Consider the following 22047-nt stretch of genomic DNA (forward strand, 5'->3'; position numbering starts at 1 on the left):
ATTGTAGACTTGCCTGGCCTGAGTTACCAGGTTCTCAGAGTAAAACTTTTAAGCGGTGCATGCCCACATAGAATTGTCTGTTGCTCCCACGCAAGATTGTTTTCTTCCTCCAGTATTTCCTCTCGCTCCCTGGAAGAGCTTTCTTGTTGTGACTGTGAAAGCTAATCACATTGAATGATATGAACATATATTATATGTTCCGCCATAATAATATTCATAATATTGAATAATATAATAATAATATTCATAATATTGCTGTTTATAATATTGAACATATTAGTGAAGATCACAATCATATTTAGCTTTAAAAAGTTGGGTTTAGTGTAAAGTTTGGATTAGATATCTTGGATCCTTATATTTTGTATATTATTGGCTTTCATTAAAAAAAAGATCAGAGATACCTTTCCACCAGTACAGCTCCCCAGCTTTGGGCTGGCACCTACAAGCTGGCCCAGAAGTCACTTGCTGAAAGCAGCTCAAGAAACCCTTGGGTTGGTTTCGTGTCAACCACCGCCAACCTTTGATTATTTGCTGCCGCTCGGTGGTTATTGCAGATAATAGCTGATGTCCCTACCGCACCGCTGGCTCCTCACCGGCTCTTTCGGTGCCCTGAGGCTGTCCCGGGTACCCGTGACTACCTTCGAACACATTCAGGTGGCCCAGGTCTTCTCCGGCGAGGTGCCTGCACCGCACCTCAGCTGAGGGTGGCAACGGCAGCAGGACTTTTCAGCTGTCGATGTTCCGTCACGGGAGAAATAGCTTTTGCTGGCGCAGCATCTCCCCCGGAGGCTCCTGCCTGCCTCTACCCACCGTGCCGGTGACGCGCGGCTTTAAAAAAAAAAACAAACCCAAAAAAACCCCCTCAGAAAAGACGAACCGGCGGCGGCAGGCACCGAGCCCGCCACTACCAAGATGGCGGCGCGGCGCCGCCGTCCCGCCCCTCCGCGGCGCCCTTCCCTCCCTGGGCCGGCCGGGGCCGGCGGCCGCCGCGGTGGCTGCCGCCGCCGCCGCCGCCGCCTGTCGCCCTGTGATGAGAGCATCAGCCCTCACTGCCACGTCTGCCGGGCAGCTGCGGCGGCGGTGCGGGCAGCCGGCGGTGCGCAGGGCCGCTCCGAGGCCGGGCTCGCCCGCCCTCTTCTTTCCCTTCTGTTCCTTTTTCCTTCACCCACAGGGCGGCCGCGGCCGCCCCGTCCCTGCTCCTGTCCCGCCGCGGCGGGGCAGCGGCGAAGAGGGGCTGCCCGGCGGGAGGAGGGACGCTCCGCGGGGTACCCACCGCAGCAGCAGCAGCAGCCTTCTCGTCCCGGGGAGGGGGGGGGGGTCGGGGGGCTGGCCGCCGGGCCGCTACCGCCGGTAAAGGGACCCCGCTGCCGGCCGATGTCCGAGCCGCGCCGCCGCCCGCGCTTGGATGTGTGAGTACCGGCCCCGGTTCGCTCCCTCGGGGCAGCTCCGATCCGGGAAAGCTCGAACGACCGAAGAGGGTGGTGGGTTCAGCCGGGGCGGGGGACACGGACCGAGCCCCGGCGGTGTGGGGCCCGCCGGAGCCCCCCGCAAGGCAGCCCCGGGTGTGCGGGGCCGCCTGCCGCCTGTCTGTGTGTGTGTGTGTGTGTGTGTGTGTCTCGGGGAGGCTTCTGCTGGCTTTGTTTCGTCCTGCTGGTAAGTTAATGGCCCTGGGTCCCGGGCTTCTCGTTTTAGACGTTTCCTGATGTGTCTGGGTTAAAGCGAGAGGTCCGAGCACGTTGCCGAGAGGTGGGTGCTCCCCGATACGAGGGGTTGAGGATTAAAGTTGGTCTGGGGTCACAGGTAGGTTTGCTTTGGGCTTTTAAAACGCTGACCCTACGTAATCAGTCCTACAAGGGAGGTGGGAGAGGGCACTGGCCTCTGGAAGATGAAGAGCTGAGACAATTCTCTGTAAGTCTAGGCAAATCCGACCTACCGTAAGGAACCGTTTCCAGAATGGACATGGGCTCACACCTCTATGGCCATTCTGTTTTGTATCACTAAGAAGACAGTGTATTGGTCATCCTCCGTTATGTGGGATAGCAGTTACGCCGATGATTTTCCTTATTACACGAGGTACCTCCTTCACTACTCCAGCATCACTTTAACACACGAACGTGTAGCGGAAACACAGGCGGCTTTGTCTGCAATTTATGATCGCTCTCGTGCATGCTTTTTCGTTGTGAATAACGGGCCCCTCGTAGCGCTGGCATCTGTTACGGCTGTAAGTGAAGGAATGAGATGTCTATGTTACAAAGCGGTGAGTCGTAAAGTTTTTGGAGACGAGGCATCCCTTCTGTAACCAACTCAGGTCTGTTAACTTGCTGTGATCAGAAGAGATTTTCTGGGAGAGGGATACGGTAGTACGGTGACGGGACCGGAATGGCTCAGCTCCAGTTTCGCGGGATGCTGAGAGCAGAGCGGGACACCAGCCCTTTAACCCGCAGTCTGCTCCTTTGCTCACCTCCCGGGTGCTCCTGTTGTTGGAGTGGCTTTTTCTGACGCTCATTTCTCCTTCCAGCTGGTCCTCTGGAGGGCCAGCTCCCTCAGCCAAGGTGCTTGGTATTGCCGTGGGATGATGCTCTGCTGGTAAAAACTGGGCCCGCTGGTGCCAAAGTGGTAGCCAGGGGATGCTGACCTCTCTGGGAGTTGTGCTGAAACTTCACCCGCTCCTTGTTGTCCCTTATCGGACTGGAATTTTTTCAGGTGTAGATGCAGCTACTCCTTGTTTCTGTTCTTGAGTATCTTTGACTCAGGTTTTGCAGTGCAAACCAGCACGTAGGGTGGGAATGCTGTCCAGGTGTGATTTATTTGGAACGACAGAGGAGCTCAGGTAATATCACTGACACGGTTAACTGTGTCCAGCGTGATGTGTACTCCTAATCTCGAGACCATAGAACATCTGTGTGCCTCCTGTACAGCTCATTCCTGGCTGTCTCTTTGCAGACGCAGGACTTGCAGGCATTTGAGACCTGATTTTCAGAAGGTCTGGGTATCCACACTTCTACTGATAGAGGTGTCTATATTGCCTCAACCTGAGCATCCAAAATCATAGATAATTCAGAAAAGGCAGGCCTTCTATCTTTATTTTTTACTTTAATTTTTTACAATCTTTCTGACTGCGAAAGGGGGATAAAACATTTTGCTTCCTACTTTTGTAGAGTATGTTTCTATTCTGCTTGAAAGAAGGTAAATTCTTTTAAAAACCTCTTGCAATGTACAGGTTAGCACCTTGCTGAATTATTCTTCTGACAGAGACACTAATGGTGTCCTGCAGTAGCTAAGGAGATAAAGCTATTCTTATCTTAGCGGCCCACCTATATTAGCAATATTTGTGCTGATGTAACATTGCCAATATAGTTACTCTGTTATGTATTACTCAAAAGCAGACAGTCCTAATCACTTTTTTGTCTATGCTTTCTTCAGACATTGCTTTTTGGTCTGAAATTTTAGAGAGAATCGAATTACGTGTGTAGTATTTGAGGGGGAGAAAACCTACACTTTTCTGCTGGTTTTGGAATTGAGCAGCACTGAACTCAAATCTTTCTCTGAAAGTGTCCGTATTGCAAATTGAGTTGGGCAACTCAAGTCTGGATATCATAAAACTAATATTTTTTTTCTTCTGCAGGCATCAAATCTGTATGTTTGAGAATACAGAAAGAGCGTATATGCTAGAAACGTTTTTTAAAGTGGCTTCCAATTTCCATGAGTGTTCAGTTCAGAAGCCAGTCGGGCCACTCAGTACAACTCTGTAGAGTTACAGCTCCTAAAGATGGATATGGTGCAAAGCAACAAGATAGTACTGATTCTGAGACCGTCCTGCTCCTCAGTCTCAGTGCTTTCCCTGTGCCTCAGTATCATGAAATCCTGGAAAAAAGTTTTCTTCTGGCAGTTACAAGCATGTGGTTCCATTTTAGTTTACAGATGTGAAACTCTTGAGTTGGAGGGGTTGGATTTGTACTCTGGATTTAAAGAAGAGATATTTTGTCAATATGAAGATGTATGTGCTTGTTAGCACTGGTGAAAATCGGTTAGAGATTTGGCTGAATATGTTTACTATTAGAATGTTTGGTCTTAAAAATATTACTGATTTCCAGCCATTCTTTTGTTTGTCCATTGTGAAATTTCATGTCCTGGCATGTTTATGCACTGAGAAATACAGAGGAGGGTTGAATTTGGCTTGCAGAATCTACTTACATGCTTGGGATCTTTAGACTTTAGTATTACTTGATCTGTCGTACTTACTTGTGCAGTATGATATTCTGTTACACATATTTTCCTTTTTGAGGCCCAATTTTTGTTCTCCTTGCACTGCCATTCAGTTGGAGAACTGATACAGTTTGTAGACAGTACTGCAGTGCTAGCTTATGCACGAGAAACTGTAGGGGAGATACAAAATTATGACAGTTGACCTTCCTCTTCTTTTGGTGGTCCCTTCCCTTTGCCATCTCCTTAATCCACTCTCTAGCTGCAGAGTTTGGCCTGTCACGGTAATGGATGGTGCCATGAAGTTAGTGCTCTCCTCTTCTTTGTTCACCTACTCGCAGCATGTCTCTTGTGCTGATGGAAACTTTAGTCCATTTATTACTAACTGTACCACAGTTAGATAAGCAGTACAGTTTTTAGCAGGTGGATTTTTAAAATCAGAGGTAAATATCTGGTAGCTGTGTGACTTGGGCAAGTAGTTCATGAGCTATCACAAACTTGCCCGAAAGATTTCCTGCCATTCTTCATGGGGTGTAGTCATTGGAGAGTTATTTCCAACCTTTTTTTGACTTTTTGGGCTGAATGTGTTGCAAGCGGAAAATGAGACTTCTGGTGGGAAGTGAGTATTATGCAAGCTAGTCAGAAAAGCCATGCTAGCTAACATGGTGCAGCGGCATCTGTGTATGCTGGCAGGTTTGAAATGGTTGATTTAAACCAACCAGGTAGACGTCTGTGGCCCAGAAATACTTATAAAGGAGCGTGTATGCAGTTTCAGACAGCTAAATTAGTCTTGGTATAATTAATTATACCAGGGATTAATGTATCCTATTGCATTTTCCCGATCTGTGACATTAGTTGCTCTGTAAATGGTCATACAAGGTCCTGAGTGCTGCCTACCGGAGTAATGCAAGTTGAAGACCTTCACTGTTTTGCAGGGAACTTGTGTAGCTGTTATTTAAGAGGCAAGTAGAGGGGAGTTGATGTATTCTCTCATACGTGTTTTATATTTTAATGCAGATTTATGATTTATGCAAATTACAATTTATTTAGAATTCCTTGCAATAATTTTGCTTTTCTGCAGTGTCAGGGATATGCAAATCGTTGTTGCACTGGTATTTTCTGATATGAATCCCAGTGCGATGACTTGGGGTAAGGCTCAAGGAAGTGTTTCTTCCTTGTGTTTTACTCTGTGCCTTCAAACTCATTGCTACAGATGGCAGATGCCTGCCTTATTTTTAGCTATGTGAGGACAAAATAGAAAAATCCTAGTGACTCCCCATGATTTGTCATCATGGCTGATCTCCATTAAATTAAACATAGGGATTGGCAGAGGAGCAAAACCAGCAGGAAAGCTGCTTCTGTTTGTTTTAAAAAAAGCTTGTCTAAAGCACTAAAATAATACTGTAAAAAGTATTCACTACTACATACAGAGACCCCTGGGAGGAGAAATACTTGCTGAATAGTTTATCCTGTTTGGGATAAGGAAATTGAGGTCTAAGTCAGTAAAACAACTGCCCTGGAAGTCAGTTGAAGAGAAGAGATTAAAAGCAAGGAGTTCCTGGCTTGCAGTCCTGTACTCAGGCCATGAGACCATGTGTATGTATTCAGGGTTTGGAGGAGAATGCGTATTTTCGTGGCTTGCTTGGCTGAAAATTATAAGATGGGCTCTTAAGGCAAGAGCGTCTTTTCTTCTTTCTGTAACACCCCTTCCTCCCCCAGTAGCGGTCTGTTTTGTTGCATGTTTGCCCCTGTAAGTTGGAAAAGAATATCTCAGTGGCCATAGCTAAAATTCCTCTCCTTCCCCGGTCACCGGGCATTGCACTGTGTAACAGGGCGGTATCTCTGCTTTCCGGCAGTGGCTGTGTTTTAGCAGTGCCGTGTGTGCAGTGTTTACTGAAGAGCTTTGGTGCAAGATGTGTGTGGGAGTGTGTGTTGATAAACTGTATTAACGGCCAGCTTTGATGGCTTTGCCCTTGTTGTGTCTGCTAATACATGGTCTTTGTGATTTAGCATTATTTCCCAACCAGTGTCCCTTTCTAAAGTGAACTTTTGTTTCTGTCTGTAACAGCCACACGGAGTTGGAGCTTAAAACTTTTGTGTTGTTGCATATCCAAATCCTGTTTTGGATCCGGAGCTGAAACTCTCCCGAGCTTTCAGATGACAATGCAGGCTGTCTTTGAGAACCATACGTCTACTTCAGTAATTCCCACCTCTTTAGTTTGAGCCTCTTGCTCTGGATGAGGCTGGACTTGCTGTCCCTGTCCCCACACGATTTAGAAGCATGGGAACTGTAGGACCAAAAATAGGCCATGACCCAGCTGTTCAGGCCTGCATTTCCCTCTGCTGCTGGAAAAGCTCAACTTTGCAATTCTGTCTTGCTCTCACACAAGAACAAGCCAATGCTTTCTTTATTCCCAGATCCAGTATTTGGCTGTGAGTGTTGCTGTATACATCAGAAGAAGCCAAAGAAAATGTTAATGTCTTGCTAACTGTGTGATACTGTTGTCTTGGTGAGAAGTGTGTTATCGGCCACTTGTAGCTGCTGAGCCCCGAGGACTTTGTGTTGTGGTTTTTTGGTTTGGTTTCTTTTTTCCACATTTTGGAAGATAATTTCACTTCATTCATAAAATTATTGTAGTCATTCATTAAAGTCTTACTAAGCTGTTTGCTCTGACGTCCTGCAGCAGTTAGTTGCACAAGGTAATTATATGGTTATGAGGTATTATTTTATTACTCCAGGAATCGCAGCTTTGTTGTTGTACTTGTGCTCTTAATGAACCTCTGGCTTAGTGTGTGTATCTCCTTTCCTCCAACTCACAAAGACTTGAACTCATCTGCATTCTGAAGAGGACCGTATCACCTGCATACCTCTGGAAATTTCTTCCTCACACCCCCTAAAGTAAGGTCTTTGAGGGGATTTTTAAGGAATGTGTAGGATTTGGGTTGGGAATCCCTTTCTGTTTTTAAAAATTGCTTTTTCAAACTCTTGGATAATTTTCTTGGTCTAGAGTATTAACAACTTAAATCTATGTCCCATCCTTAAAAGAGCATGTCTGCAAAATGAGCTGAACTGAGCTTACTGCACTTTAATGTGGAGAGGCTTTTCCTGGAAAACTTTTCTTTCCTGTTCCCGCTTTTGTCCATGGGTATTTGAAATACTCTGGCAGCTACAAATAGCAAGTGCTGTCTTCACCTTGTCGTTAGCTAGAACTTTTGTTTTCCCCACTTATCTGTCTGCTTAGCTCTAGCCTTCCTTGCTGAAGATGCCTGAAATGAATCATACAGTGTATATGCCGTTTGTGAAATCTTGCTGCCTTCTTGCTGCTTTCACCCTCCGGTTTTGGCACTTGTGTAGAGGACTGATAGATGAAGCCTCTTCGGCCAGGGTTGTGCTGTATCAGAAAAGCCTACGCTGACTTGGTCTTGCTGGCTTGGTTTTGTTATTAGAGTAGGTTCTTGGTTCTTAGTCACTGAGCAAAAATTAGTCTTGCTGGTGCATCACCTGACGGCAGTGATTCACCGCCTGGCTCTTGTCCTCCTTGCCCGACCCTGGGCTGTGCTTCAGGGGGGTTTCTGTCTCTCTCCGCACCAAATCTCCTTCTTAATCCGTCGCTCCGTACGGCGTGAGGACGTGGAAAATGTGCTGACTTGGGAGACCTCCCTCCTAACCGGTTTTGCCTCCCAGGCCGGGGCCGGGGCTGAGCTCTGGGCCAGGTGCCTGGTGTGTGCCTTTGGAGCCAGCCCGAGTTGAAAGGTTGTGTTGACTTAGCGCCGGGGGAGCTCTGTGCAAGCCAAATATTTAGCTTTCCATCTGATAACCTGGTGGTTGTTTCCTCCCCTGCAACAACCAAATGCTTTTTTTATTCCCAAACCAAGCTAGGGCTTCCACAGAAGTTTTGCAGCTTCTCGGCTTTCGGCGTGGCAGATGTGAGGGTGTTGACAAGGTGGCCTCGTGACCGAGGCATGGGTGCAGCCATCGCTGTTCCTAGGCTCTCTTCTCAATTATTTTTTTTTTTTTGGTGTTGGGTGAATCAGTTACCAGCTTTCTGTCTCAGTTTTTCCAGCTGTCAAAATGTTTTTGTTTAAATAAATAAATAAAAGGCTCATGCTAAAAGGAAGTAAAAATAAGCCATAGTAACTAGGACTCACAGCAGTTCAAAAGAAAACTTGCTTATAAGGTGAACTTGCTGATAATCTGCAAAAACATTAGGATTGCTGGACAACTGCAAATTGGGATTAGGTTGACCAGCTACAGCGACTTGAAGTGAGGACATTAGTAACCAGGAGACCTCTCTACATGGCTTGTTTCAATTTCAGAGACTGATGGGGGTGGGAGGGAGGAAGAGGAGAAGGAGCTGTTTGTCTGCCAGCTGAAAGTCACGACTGTTATGGTATATATTTAATCCCAAAGGTTAGAGAATCCTACCCTATTTCCCTCTTCCCATCCTTCCAGAAATGGTTCCACCAGGGGCTAGTAACTGTCTTTTGCAGCCTTGCAAACAAGGTTTTATAAATAAGCCACTGTCTGGGACACGGTGAGTTGTTGTAGAAGCTGTACAGGTGCTGGCTGCGCTGTTCAGTGGCAGCCCTGGGGACAGAGCCTTTCACCCAGGCCAGGGTGAACTGTCCAGGTCTTAAACGGTCCCTTGCCTTTGTGGTCTGGGAGCTCATGCCTCGGAGCTTATCCAGACAGTCCAGTTCCAGGATCTATGTTTCTTTTGGAAGGAAAATGACCTAGAAGCCAGTGCCCCTGACAGCAGGAGGACAGGCGGCTGCTGCAGCGGAGGGAGGAATTGCCAGATACCTGGATGCAGGAATGCTCCGGAGATGGTGATCCTGCTTGCCGTGGCACGGAATGGCTGCTTCTGGCACTGCTGCTTCCACGCTCCTTCCCGTGCCATTCCCAGTTCATTTATCCTTTTGTCCCGCACGTGATGCTAGCTGTGGTTCAGAGTATTACCGCTAGCACCCAGAGGGGCTGGCAATGTCGATGGTGTTTTGTCAACGCTGGTAGTTCCCCGTGCTTCGTGTCAGTGCTCTGCAGCCGTGGTCGCGGGGGTGGCCTGCTGCATTTCCCTGCAAGGGAGCGCTGCACAGGTGGCAGATGTGTTTCCGTGCCTGCGTAGCCGTAAAGCACGGGCACCCCGAATGGAAAATCTTGCTAGCAACCCAGACAATGCTGGGAGCTCCTGTGTTGCTGAGGAGGAGGAGGAGGTAGGCAGGGCTCCCTTGCTAACAGCCACAGAGGCAACGTGTTGCTTCACCCCAAGACATCACGTGCTTTCTCAGCAGGAAGAAAGCTGCTTTGATCAAGATGGAGAGTTGCGACAAGAGACCTGTGGTCTTCTCAGGCCACGTTGCTGCAAGTGAGGATGACCACATTTCCCTTTCTGCTCTTGAGAGTATCTGGTTGTAGGACTTGTGGAGCCAAGGAGAGTGTCTTGAATGTTTTCCAGGCTCTGAGAGTTCTCACGCCTCGGTACAGCGAGCTTCCCGAGAGGATTGGAGGCTCCGAGTTTTCTCCAATTAAAAAACATTAATGCCATCAAAATAACTGGCTGAGCATTGTAGCGTTTCCAGCAGAGAGATGGGGAACGAGGCAGACTTTTCATTCTGATGAGTCACTGACTCTCTCCTGATTTGCCTCTCCTAAGAGCTGTTTGGGCAGCTGCTGATGCAGGAACATGATTCTGAGTGATGGTCCCTGGGGAGCAGGACAGGGCTGCGTGCTGCTTCACCTCTGAACTGGTGGATAGTTTGTCTGCCTAGCTCTTCATCAGTAAAGCCTTGCTCACAGCTGTGGTTCTTGCCTGCCTTGATCCTGCCTCATCAGAATAGCTGGAGAGCTGGTGGGGAGGAGGGGTGTTGGTGCAGAGAAACAAAATGCCCAAGTGCTTTCTGTAGTCCTAAAAGCATGAATTGGAAATCAGAGTGTCTGATTCCTGACGTTCCTGGATCTTCTTAGAACCATGTCACAGGTGAAGGTTCTGTCTCTGTCCCAAAGAAAGAGCGCGGTCCCTCTCGAGGACCCAAGAGCTGTTCCCTGTGCGCGGACAGGACCCCTGTCCGCTGCTCCGTAGCTGGTCCCCAGATCCTTCTTGTGTGTTTTTATGATGCCCACATCTGCCTGAGAAGGGAGATCTTGGAAGCTAGGCCGTTTCTATTCTGGGGATGTTGAGGATGGAGGGACTACAAGTATGTGACTCATTTTTGAAGGAAATTACAGGTGAATGGGGAAGAACAATGTGGAATCATGTTAATGGGCTAAAGAGTCTTGTCAGGAACAGCTTTTAGCTTCCATTACTCGCTTTTTGTGCCTGCGACTATATATAAAATAAGATCGCTGATGGGGTGGGGACTCTGCAAACAGAGAAGGGAGCCTGGTACACTCCCAGCTCGCTCTGCGAGCTCTTTATTAATACTTAATATGACTTGGATGCACACAGGAATCTTATCTGTTGGAGTAATGGGTCATGGCTACTTTTTTTTTCTTGTTAACATATTTTTCACAGTAGAATCATGCCTTTGTTTATTAATTGAAAACTATAAAAAGGCTTTTTCCCATGTCTCCCTCCTCAAAAAGGAGGGCTGTTGATTGGTTCAAGGCCAAAAAAAGCAGACTTGGAGTCAACTGATCTGTAATCTCACTGCTTCCTTTATCTGGGGAGCTTCAGTTTTGTGCGGCTAGTTTTAGAAAAGAAAAACAAACAAAAAAGGAATAGTTCTTTTTCAGAGGCAGATTTTGCTCTAACAGACACCTACCTAATTTGATGAGACTCCAGTGCGGTTATTTAAAGCTTGGCTTGAGGAACTGCCCAGTCTATATGTTCATGGCTCACTGTGAAAGGGCTTATTCAAGTGCATTTAAAATAGGGTGCACTGACGTTAAGGAGGGCTCCTTTCCACAGGCATTCTTTTTTACTGGTAGAAACCTGCATTCTACTGGTTGCAAAAACCAGAGGGTGGAAGTGCGATTACTCAGTGTCTAACTGTCTACATTGGCGAGCATGTGAAGCATACTAATGGGATAATACTAATGAGAGCTGTTAAATTATTTACATGAATTATTGAATGTGGCATAAAATACCTTCCACTGTTAATAACACTAATTAGACCACCAACGTATTGCATCTGTTATCATAAATATCCTGTAGGTTGAATCAGGCCAATTGTTTTAGCTTCCACAGTCCCTGCACTAGTTTAATTTGGCTTAAAATGGCTTTCAAAGTTGCTCCTTTTAGAGGTTTTTCTCATTTTTTTTCTTCACCTTAGCTGCTTATGTGAAGTGTCTGGATGCCCTAAATGAATTCTGCATTTTCTGTTGCTGCCCCTGCTCATCTTGTGCATGCAGGAGAATTTTCTTCAGTTTGTATTTAATTCCTGGAATATAAATATTCCCAAATAAAACTCTAGAACATCCTAGGGAAAGCCCTCTGAAAGCTTTAGAGTCTTGACTAGAAAGGTAAGGAAGGCTTGAATTACCTGTTGTGTTGTCATTGGAATTATAATGAGAGTTTTGAACTCTGCCAAAACACGTTATTTTCCTGCAAAGCGAAATTGTCCAATGTTTGCTCTCTCCTTTCATGCAATTTCACAACTCTTTTTTTTTCAAGTGACCTTCATGTGGCTATGTGGAAGACATTTGTCGTTAGAAACACTTTGATTTTTGTTGAAATTCTGAGAATTGGTTATTGGAATAGAGACAAAGGATGGGAAACTTTAATAGAAAGGATGATTCTCTGAGGGAGTTTTTTAGAATAGTCCTCCTGCACAGTGTTTATGGTGACAGTGGTGTGACTCATTGAGCAAACTTCCTGGCATTTCTGCCAGCTGTGATTTCTCAAGATTTTAAAGGAGGTGATAACTGAATTATAAATGGACAATAGGTTCCATCTGTAAATTTCGAAGCTAGATCCAGAGACTCCCAGAAGGTGGGGGTGCTTTTTTGGACCCTCAGTTGGTTCTGGCTGTGATATTTTGCCAAAAGGGCAGCTGATTAGTCTCCAGACATGCAGACACACCAGAGTCCTTGTAGCGAGATGCTTGCTCAGTGTCTTGATTCTGTACAGCACACGTGCTTGGAATGACTTCCAGATTCACACTCCAATTCAACGCCTCGCTCTCTTATGTCTTCTAGCCATCAGAAACCTACCTGACTGCTGAAATCCTTGCAGTGTCATGTGGGAGACCAATGAAATAAAAGCAAAATCGTATGGGACGTGATAAAGTCTGTGCCAGAGAATCCACCTTTGTCACTGGTATTCTGAGTTGCCCAGCCTCTCTCATACTAGTTCATTTTAAGGAACTGATTACTTTATATATGTTGTTTAAAATAAATAAACATTTACAGGCTTACTTTTTACTTTTTTTTTTTTTCCCCGAGGGCTGGGATATGGGATTGCCTGTATGTGCCATTTGAAGTACATGCATACATGTGTGTTTTGCTGCAACTACTCTGCTAACTAGAACCACTTTTAAACGGACCTCCTCCCATCGTGTCAGTCGGGCTTTCTTAGCACGGAAGGGAGCTGAACCACGCAGTTAACTTCATGGAGACCAGTCTGTCCGTTCAGACCTCTGGCAGAGGGTTCCAAATCACCTTTCAGCATCAGAGCCTGTCAAGCGATGTGGTGGGTGGTTAAAAAGACCTGCGCAGCTCTAGGAGCTCCTTGCACCAAACCAGGGAGAGGGCTCTCCCCAGGCTTGCTTTTGAAACGAGGCACGCAGTTGCGTGGTCTCCAGCACTGGAGATGCTCGGTGACACTTTCCAGCCAACAGGAAGTACTAGCAGTCACTGATGGCTAATTTAAGCAGGCGCTTTTTAAAGACACAGTGTCAGTGGCGTCCGTTCTGTGTACGCAAGCGGACGCCGATCCGGTGCCGTTGAAATGGCGCAGTCTTTTAGGGTGGTGATGGGTGTCCCGCAGGGCTCCGAGTGTATGAGAGTGGCTTCCTTTTGCGTGAACTCGCTTGGCTGGGGTGCGAACTAGGCGACCAGCAAGTTTGCAGCTTCAGTGATGTTTCTGCCTCCTTTGCAGACCTGGGAAGGCTTCGGGATCGTTGTCTGGGTCTCAGGGCACAGCCTGCTGCAGGCACTGGAAGTGGATTCGTTCCTGGTCATGCCCGGTGGAAGGAGGGGACCCAGCCGGCAGCAGCTAAGCCGTTCAGCTTTGCCTTCTCTCCAGACGCTGGTTGGCGGGAGCTGCGGAAACGGTACCGGTTTGAGAAACAGGTGAGGGCAAAGGTAGGGTCGTTGAGACACCTGCGGCTACGATAGCACTAAAAGCTGGGAGCCTTGATCCACTCTGAACTCTGCACGGGAGCGTGGCTTCGTGGTTAAAGCAGGGAACTGGGAGATGGGAACCTCGAACCCTCTGCTGTGGCATTAGGAGATGAGCCATCCAAGAGGGAACATGCCCCGTGTAATAAAACCTATTCCAGCTTCTCTTCTCAGCTCTGCTGTGGCACCTGCTTCCCTCTTTGGCCCCTCTCTTGACTTCATTTATTAAAATCAGCCCGTGGGAAGTGGTCTCAGCCACTCTTCACCGCTCACCGTCGTCACAGTGGCCAGGGGTGGAAATCGCACAGTGCTCAGTTTGTCTTTCCCTGCAGCAGTTCCCAGAGCAGCGAGTCCTAGCAGATGATGAGTCCTTGTCTCTCTTGCTCACTTGCCTGCAATGCCACAGGGAGTTAGCATGACATGTCAGAGCTCAGCTGTGAGTCCCCATCCTATGTGATGGAAAGGCAGGGCAGGAGGATGCCTATATTCTGTTTCAGGCCTGCTGGCTGCAGATGAAACTAATTCTCACAGTTGGCAAAGCTCATCTCCATTTTCTGGGGAAGTTGGGGGCTGAAAAAGGAACACACAGTGACATTTCGATCTCCACATTTGGCATAAAGACTAAAAGGGCCCAGCATTACTTCTTCCATACAGAAGTCAGCAGACTGGAGAAGCTATTTGCTGCATGTTGAGGGCCTGATCTACTTGCTATAGGTTCATCCTTACAGAGTAGAGAGATCCAAGCCACTTAGCTTTGGCCTCTAGAGACTTCTCTGGCTGGGACAGATGGATGGATGGCACAGTCTAAGATTCCAGAGGAACAAGTGACTGTTGAGACCATGGAGGCAGTGGGTCCTGGTTTCAGTCAGACATGGCATAGTTTATGTCTGAACTTCCTCCATCAGTTCAGTCTGCTGGAGCTTTTAGTTGTCCTAGCCTCCTCTGAAGGCTAGGAAAGAAGGAAGCGTGAGAACACTTGAGAGGTCAGCCTCTAGGAAGTGGCTCAACTCCTCTGTTCCATTTTTCGTTACCCCTCTTTCTAAGAGAGGAACTGTGAGCAGAAAGACAATGGGCACTTAGCAATACTGGAGGAGGAGGCTGGGTGCTACTGTAATGTCCTAGTGATGAGTGGAAGGAGCCAACATTAAGCATTCAGTCTGGCACAGTCCTCAATGATTTTTGCTTGGAGTTGCTTCCTTGCTCTGTACCTCTGTTCCTCCACCTACAAGTTTACTGAAATATTGCTGGGCATGTCACAGTAGACCAATCTGTTGTCTAGAGAAAATGCTGGATAAGGGTTTTGTCTGAGCCAAGAAGATGATGAAGGTTGCCACCAGTCTTGCACCAGAAATATGAATGCAAGACTGCTGCCAACTCTTCTCTAGCAATGCCCAGTCCCAAATTCACAACCTCAAGCACTCCCTGTCCTGGAAAACGGTAGAGATAGTGTAGAATGTTTACCAAGTGAGTCGTATCTCTCTGCTTCAGGAATGGTAGTGCCATCAGCCTCTCTGCGCCTCCGATCACAGCACTGATTACTCCAGAGCCTGTACGTCACTGCCGGATCCCTGAACTGCCACTGGATGGGAGCCTTCTCTTTGAATTCCTGTTCTTCATCTACCTACTGGTAGCCCTCTTCATTCAGTACATCAACATCTACAAGACTGTCTGGTGGTACCCATACAATCACCCTGCTTCCTGCACCTCACTGGTGAGTTCCCCAGCAAATGCCATCACTTGTGCTTTTTCATTACACAGCTTCTTTTCATGCTTCTTCAGTCCAGGAATCACCAAGCATTTGACATTAAGGGAGTGAAGGCCAGTTCACATGCACCCCCATCAGCCAGGGCCATGTCATCCCCCATTTTACAGGGGAGAAAATACGTGGAAGGTGAGAGAGAGGTGTCAGCAGGACTCATTCGGTGGAAATTTCTCGCAGATACTTGCATGGCCTAGCTAGCTGCTAGGGTTTGAAATGGAGTTAAGACTCCAGGAGCCTGCTCTCTCCTGCTGTGGTTGCCCCTTCCCAGTGGAAACAACAGAGCCTGAGAGAAGGGAGATAATGCACGTTTTCATTAGGATCTCACAGCAGGTCAGCAGCAGAGGAGTTGGGGAGGGGGTCAGATCCTCAGCTTATGTAAACCTCCCAGTCTCCTCAGTTTCAGTCTTCTTTCTGGCCCGATAAAGTGGACAACCTGGCAGTGACCTGTACCTGAGTCAGCAAACCTCATCTGATTGAAGCTAGCCTCTGAAGTGGTCCTTCGGTTTATATTGTGTCCTTGCCGCTTGGAGGCATGAGGTGGTTCCTTAGTTAACAATGCCGACAGGTGGTGCTGGTGTTCCAGTTATCCGTTTCAAGTTCAGCTATGCGATGCTGGACACAGCTTGCTTTGAAGAAAAAGCATTCTGTTTTAGGCTCCCTACCTGAAAGGATTTAATGGTCATTTGTTTGTTCCCATCAGAAGTCAAGCATTCTTTTTTACTCAAAATGTCCTTGAAGTCCCACACAGCAGTATCCAGAGTCTGCTAATTGTTCTAGCGGGAACACATTCGATGGCTTCACTGAAAAGTCGTAAGGGGTCCAAGAGCTGTATCTAACTTGACACAGCCAGAGCCAACATTAAACTTCTAATACAGATCTATGGCCTGTGAAGATGACATTTCTCAGATCAGCTTGATTATCAGGGAGCACTGGTCACTACAGACCATTTCTGAGACCAAGAGCTAAAGTGAGCTGGTGTGCTCACTCTGGACTCCATTTTGGCTGCCCTCGCTCTGGTTGCTCAGTGGCTTTTCCTGGGAGAACTTGCAAGCTGTTCTCCATAGTAAGATCCTGGTCCTAGATGTCCCTCTGACCCCAGGAATACCTGCCTGAAGGGTGGGTTTGTTTTGTTCTCAGTGGAGGGAACCCCCATGTGTGGAAGATCTTGCTTTGGGAGACATTCCCGTGTTACTGATGTTTATCCCTTCTCCCTCATCCCTAATAAAGAGCTTTGGGGAATGCTTACACAAGGTCCTAATGCACTCTCAGCAGCCAGCTTTCTAGTCCCACCCCAGCTGGGTGGTTTCAGAGTCCCTTCCCCTGGTGAAGACCTTTTTTCTTTCCTCCTTCAGAATTTTCACCTCATTGACTACCACCTGGCGGCGTTCATCACAGTGATGCTGGCGCGGAGGCTGGTATGGGCCCTCATCTCTGAGGTAACATTCCCACTGTTCCCTCTCCTGCCTGTAGTACTGACTGCAGAGCATGACCATCCATGGCCCGAGAAAGTTCTGCGAGTTGGGTAGCTGAAGGGTTTCTTCCTCCAGAACAAATCTGAGTGTGAAGGACTAAGATTTTGGGGATGCCCTTCTGCCTTGGAGTTTTCTCCTTGAGCCCATTCATGTCCTGCAGTATTGGGTAGCTCTGTTGCCTCTGCAGCTTGAAGATGATGAAATGGTCCCACTTGCTTCTTTATCCCTGCAGGCGCAGTACTGTACCTCACTATCTTGTGCCAGAGAAGTGGCTGAGAGAATTGCAAGTCAGGTAGCAGAAAGGCAAATAGAGAAGTTGGCTAGCCAAGACTGGAAAAATGGACAGGAGATTAGAGGCGAAAGGTCAGGAGGAGGATGTCTGAGTACACTAAAGTGAAAAAGGAATAGCTAGAAGAACTGTTTTTCCAGTCCTGGTTACTCAGTAACTCTGAGACTCTGGTTATGTCACCTCAGACTTTGAGACCCTGTCTGTGTTTGTGAGAGCAGAACCAGGCCAAATAAATGTTTCAGAAAAGTCATTTTGAGGCAAATAGAAGTTCTGTCCACTGAAACAGTTAATCCAACTCCAGGCTAAGCAACTAAGCAATAAGTTTAAAAATAAGTAAATAAAGGAACAGTTATGTCCTGTTGAATAGGTGAACGGAGAAGACAGGATCTCTGAAGTTCTCTTTTCATCTCTGATTCCTGCCATCTTCATTTATGTTCACATCTTCCGTAAAACTTCCCATAGACTGAAATTTCTGCGTTGAAACCTTCCATGCAAGTTCTTGTGCATCCCATCTATTGGCTCTAACCCCTAAGAATCTTTTCATAGTTCAGTTGCCTTCTCCCCTCTGGAGATTGGAACAAGCTTTCTTGCTGTCCTTTTGAAGGTGGTGCCTCCTCACTGGACTGCAGCCTGTACATCCAGTAGAGATGAGTGGTGGAAATTAGTTTGGGGATTGCCAAGGTGCACCATCTTCTCTTCCCTCGGCTGAGAACTGTGACATTCCAGTTCTTTAGGAAAATGAGTGCCGAGACCTGATCTTTCTAAAGGAAAGAGCAAGGGGAAATGTGTTTCAGGCTATCCTGGACTATCATCAGAGCAATACAGGACTTGAGCAAAAATATTTTTCTCCTTTGCAGCTCTGAATTTTTTTTGTTTTAAGGCCCTATTTTAGTCATGCCCTACAGCTTGTGCTTATTTGAATCTTTTGGATTCTATCAGTCATGAATAAAATCAAAGGTGTTCACCTTTGTAAGAGAGTCAGTCTCCTACTTCTGGGAAGAAGAGGGCAGCCATCCCTCTTACAGTGCCTCCCGGCACCCCTCTCCCCGCTCCTTCTCCACAGGCACCCCCATGCTCATGTTCTAGCACTAATGTTACAGGGCTGCTGAATGTTTCTTCTCCGTTTGCAGGCCTCTCAGGTGGGTGCAACATCAGTGATTCACTACATGGTGCGCCTGGTGCTGCTCACCCTCTGTGGATGGGTGCTCTGCTGGACTTTGGTCAACCTCTTCCGCAGCCATTCTGTTCTCAACCTTCTCTTCCTGGGCTACCCGTGAGTGACACCACCTTGCACCTTCAGCGCAGGGGGAGCGTAGCAGCTTGGGGGTGGCATGAGCCACCGTGGGAAGCAGAGCTGTTGGCTGTAAACTGTCTCCTCATCTTACGATTAAAGGAGGAGTAGCTGGGGGATGATGCGAGGACGTGGTGCTGAGCTGATGAAGCAAATTGCTTCAGTATGCTGTTTGCGTGAGGGGTCTTTACTGTGACTGAAGACTGAGCTGTTGGGATCGTTGGTTCTACAAATGGGACTTAAAGAAGCTTCTCTGCAGTTGTTGAAGCTGCAGCCTCTAACCTTTTATAGGGGAGAAGAGTTGGCCACTAGCTTCTGGAGCGAGGGTTCCTGTGTGGTGTCCCTCTCATAAGGGCCAACATCTGTTGAGAAGGTGCCCCCTGCTTCATGTTGGGATGGTTGTCATTTCAGCCCTTTTTTTCTTTCTTTCCCTGCAGGTTTGGTGTCTACGTTCCTCTGTGCTGCTTCCACCAGGACAGCAGAGCACAGCCCCTACCTGCAGACTGTGGTTACTTGGTACAGGACCAGATAGTGGATGATGGGGCTTCAGCTGTCAACAGCCTGGTCAAACCCAAAGATTTCCTTTCACTTCTGTGGGAATCCTTGAGAGAACAGTTCAATAATCCTACGTCTATCCCCACCCACAGCTGCCCCCTTTCCCCAGATCTCATCCGCAATGAGGTGGAGTGCCTAAAAGCAGACTTCAACCGCAGGATCAAGGAAGTTCTCTTCAACTCTCTCTTCAGTGCCTACTACGTGGCATTCCTGCCACTGTGTTTTGTGAAGGTAGCTCTTGTCTGGCTCTTTCTGTGCCCCTGCCCGCCGTCTCCTTTTGAATGCTGTGTGAATTGCTGCCAGGCCAGATTCCTGGTTAATTCCCCTTTTCTCTGTCTCCCCTTTGGCAGCCCGGATAGCGGAGCATGGCTGCATCCGGAGTGCACTAGTACTGCTCCTGGTTGGCGGATAGGTATTGCCATAAATGTGATGCACCTCTAGTCCCATCACCCCACTTACTAACTCCCCTTCTCCCACCCCCTGTCCTAGGCAGATGGATAGCTGTGTTCTTCCTAGAAAAGGGAACCTGTTGTTACCCATCTCAGCTCCAACATCCTGGCTTTCGAGTGCTTGGATTAGAGGCTTTGGTGGTCAGCCTGTTAGAAAACAGAGCCAACTAGGATGCTTGGCAAGCTAAATCCAGGAACCTCTTGTCAATGTGGGGGTTGTATTTTTCAATCTGTTGTTTTTCTAACTTGAACGAGCTCCAGTTGGTGTAGTGAAACGGGCAGGGCTCCACAATCCATGTAGCAATCTTGGTGCAATTGGTGCTCCTGGGGCAGTTCTGTGGCAGGCAAACCCCCTTGTTATCTGCTGCTGGAGGAGGAGATGCACCAGCTGCAGCCAAATCCCCTGCCCTTTCTCCTTCAGGTCAAGGAGAAGGGAGTCTTGAGTGTTTCCTAAGCTGTAACCCTCTGAAATCACCGGTCCAAAAGCGCATGCCTGTAACGTGTGGTGTGGGTCTGCTGGATGCACACGCAGTACGTCCCTTGTCATTCCTTCCTCTGTTTTGTGACAGCGGTGCCAAGTTCTTGCCTGGTCTCTTTCCAGAGCACCCAGTACTACGACATGCGCTGGTCCTGTGAGCACCTCATCATGGTGTGGATCAATGCCTTTGTCATGCTCACCACTCAACTGCTGCCTCCCAAGTACTGTGACCTGCTCCACAGATCAGCTGCCCACCTCGGCAAGTGGCAGAAACTAGAACATGGTTCCTACAGCAATGCTCCACAGCATATGTGAGTGTGGGGACGAGGAGGGGTTGGCATGCCTAGCAAGGGGCTGAGAAGACATTCTAGTAGATAAGCAAGTATTAGCAGTGCTTATCTACTGAGGACACTTATCCATTCCCCATAGTGCCAGGGGTCACAGATGCAACTCTCCTGGTCTTTCTGTTCCCTAGAAACAGAATCGTCTGCTCTAGAGAGCTGTCTGAGCTCCTCCGGTCAGTGCTGGTTCCTTCCCAGAAACAAATGCCGAGATTCTTCTTGGCCACTGGAAAAGTAGCTTGTGCAGGGCCAGGGGGTGGCCCCCTCTGATGCAGCGGGCTAGGTTCTTGCGCTGGGAGCCATTTGTTCACGTTACTCAGTCCGAGTCCATTTGGTGGGCTTGTGATCACCTCTCTGTGCTTTTCCAGTGGGAGCTACAACATGTCCTTGTGGCAGAGGCTTTGATATTTTTTAAGATACAGTCCATTCCTGTGAACCCATGTTCAGGGAGTTGGGAGCACAGATGCTAATGCTCTGGCATTCTTTCCCCACAGCTGGTCAGAAAACACAATATGGCCACAAGGAGTTCTGGTGCGACGTAGCCGATGCCTGTATAAAGCAGTTGGGCCTTACAACGTAGCAGTGCCTTCAGATGTATCCCATGCCCGCTTTTATGCAAGTATCTCTTCTCTTGCTTGATGTGTTACGATTGTGGGAGGGAGGAGAGGCTCAAACCTAGCTGCAGCAGAGCAGATTATGCGGAACAGAGTTCAGTGCTGCGCAACAGCCTGTTGCTGCTGAACAAAATACCTGTTTGCAGCAGAGAGGCTTTCCCGTTGCAGTGATGTCTGGGCAAGATGGAAGCCACGGCTGCCTTGTCAGTGCTTTCTCATCATGGTGACGCAGCTCTCCCATCAGGCAGTGGCATATTCTTAAGAGGGTTCTGGTTAACATCTTCCAGGGAAATGGGAAAGTATGCCAGCTAGCCAATAGGTTATTTCACCAGCCTCCCCTTCTCAAGCAAAATCACACTTCTACATGCCTTGTTTCTTATGCTGCCTCCCCTAAGTAACAGCTAGCGGTGGTTGGAGTACAAACATTTCTTCTGCGCAGCACAGTGGTCGCTAGCTCAGTGCTGCCTGACAGTATTATGTACGTACCCCTCCCCACTGTAACAATGCAACAAATTAAAGAAATCTGTCCTTTTTAACTGTTTCCCTGCAGTTCCTTTTTCACCGTCCATTACGGCTGCTCAACCTGCTGATTCTCATCGAAGGCAGTGTGGTCTGCTACCAGCTCTACTCACTGCTGCGCTCAGAGAAGTGGAACCATACCCTCTCCATGGCCCTCATCCTTTTCTGCAATTACTATGTCTTATTTAAGCTCCTCCGGGACCGGATAGTATTAGGCAGGGCATACTCCTACCCACTTAACAACTATGGACTCAAGGCACACTAGGCCGGCCAAACGTGTACCGCTTCTCTTTCCCTTCCCCCAGGGCAGGGAGGGAACCTCAGAAAAAAAAATATTTTCGTACAGTTCTATTTTTTTCTTGCGGCGTTTATAAATATTTAAAATATTTTATATTTTGTATACTATTGTTTTTGTGGGGCGGGAAGGGAACCAGTGGCAATTAAATGTCGCTTTATAAACAAGGTGTTATTTTATATATATCTAAAAAAAATCAGTGTGTATATACCGTATATCTATACCCATACATATATCTATGTGAAGCAACAGGATTGTGTGTGTGGTCACTGTGTCCGCTTTGCTCACACAACTGCCTTGCTATTGCATACCGTAGGGATAGAACTGCTGTTAATTAGGAACTGGCCTGCTGTAGAGAACTTGGATAAGCTAACAGCCAGGGGAAGAAAGGAAACACAGGGGCCTTTCACCAGGATGAGTAAAGTTTATCTTAGTAACCTCAGTACCAGGGAAGTCTTGCACTGGAAATGTGCACTGATGTGATACTGGTTTAGGGGAA

At 47.7% G+C, this 22047-nt stretch overlaps 1 protein-coding gene across 1 annotated transcript; it reads left to right on the top strand.

The window, feature by feature from the left end:
* The first annotated feature begins 991 nt into the window (after window positions 1-991).
* On the top strand, window positions 992-21802 carry TMEM39A (transmembrane protein 39A). Its single transcript, XM_052794137.1, is given in 10 exon segments — window positions 992-1161; window positions 1163-1409; window positions 13242-13435; window positions 14972-15194; window positions 16598-16681; window positions 18137-18279; window positions 18735-19083; window positions 19903-20090; window positions 20615-20735; window positions 21285-21802. Coding segments are annotated over 10 exon segments (1914 nt in total). The 5' UTR covers window positions 992-1030; the 3' UTR covers window positions 21519-21802.
* The last annotated feature ends 245 nt before the right edge of the window (window positions 21803-22047 follow it).

Source organism: Harpia harpyja, chromosome 8, assembly GCF_026419915.1.
Source record: "Harpia harpyja isolate bHarHar1 chromosome 8, bHarHar1 primary haplotype, whole genome shotgun sequence".
NCBI lineage: Eukaryota > Metazoa > Chordata > Aves > Accipitriformes > Accipitridae > Harpia > Harpia harpyja.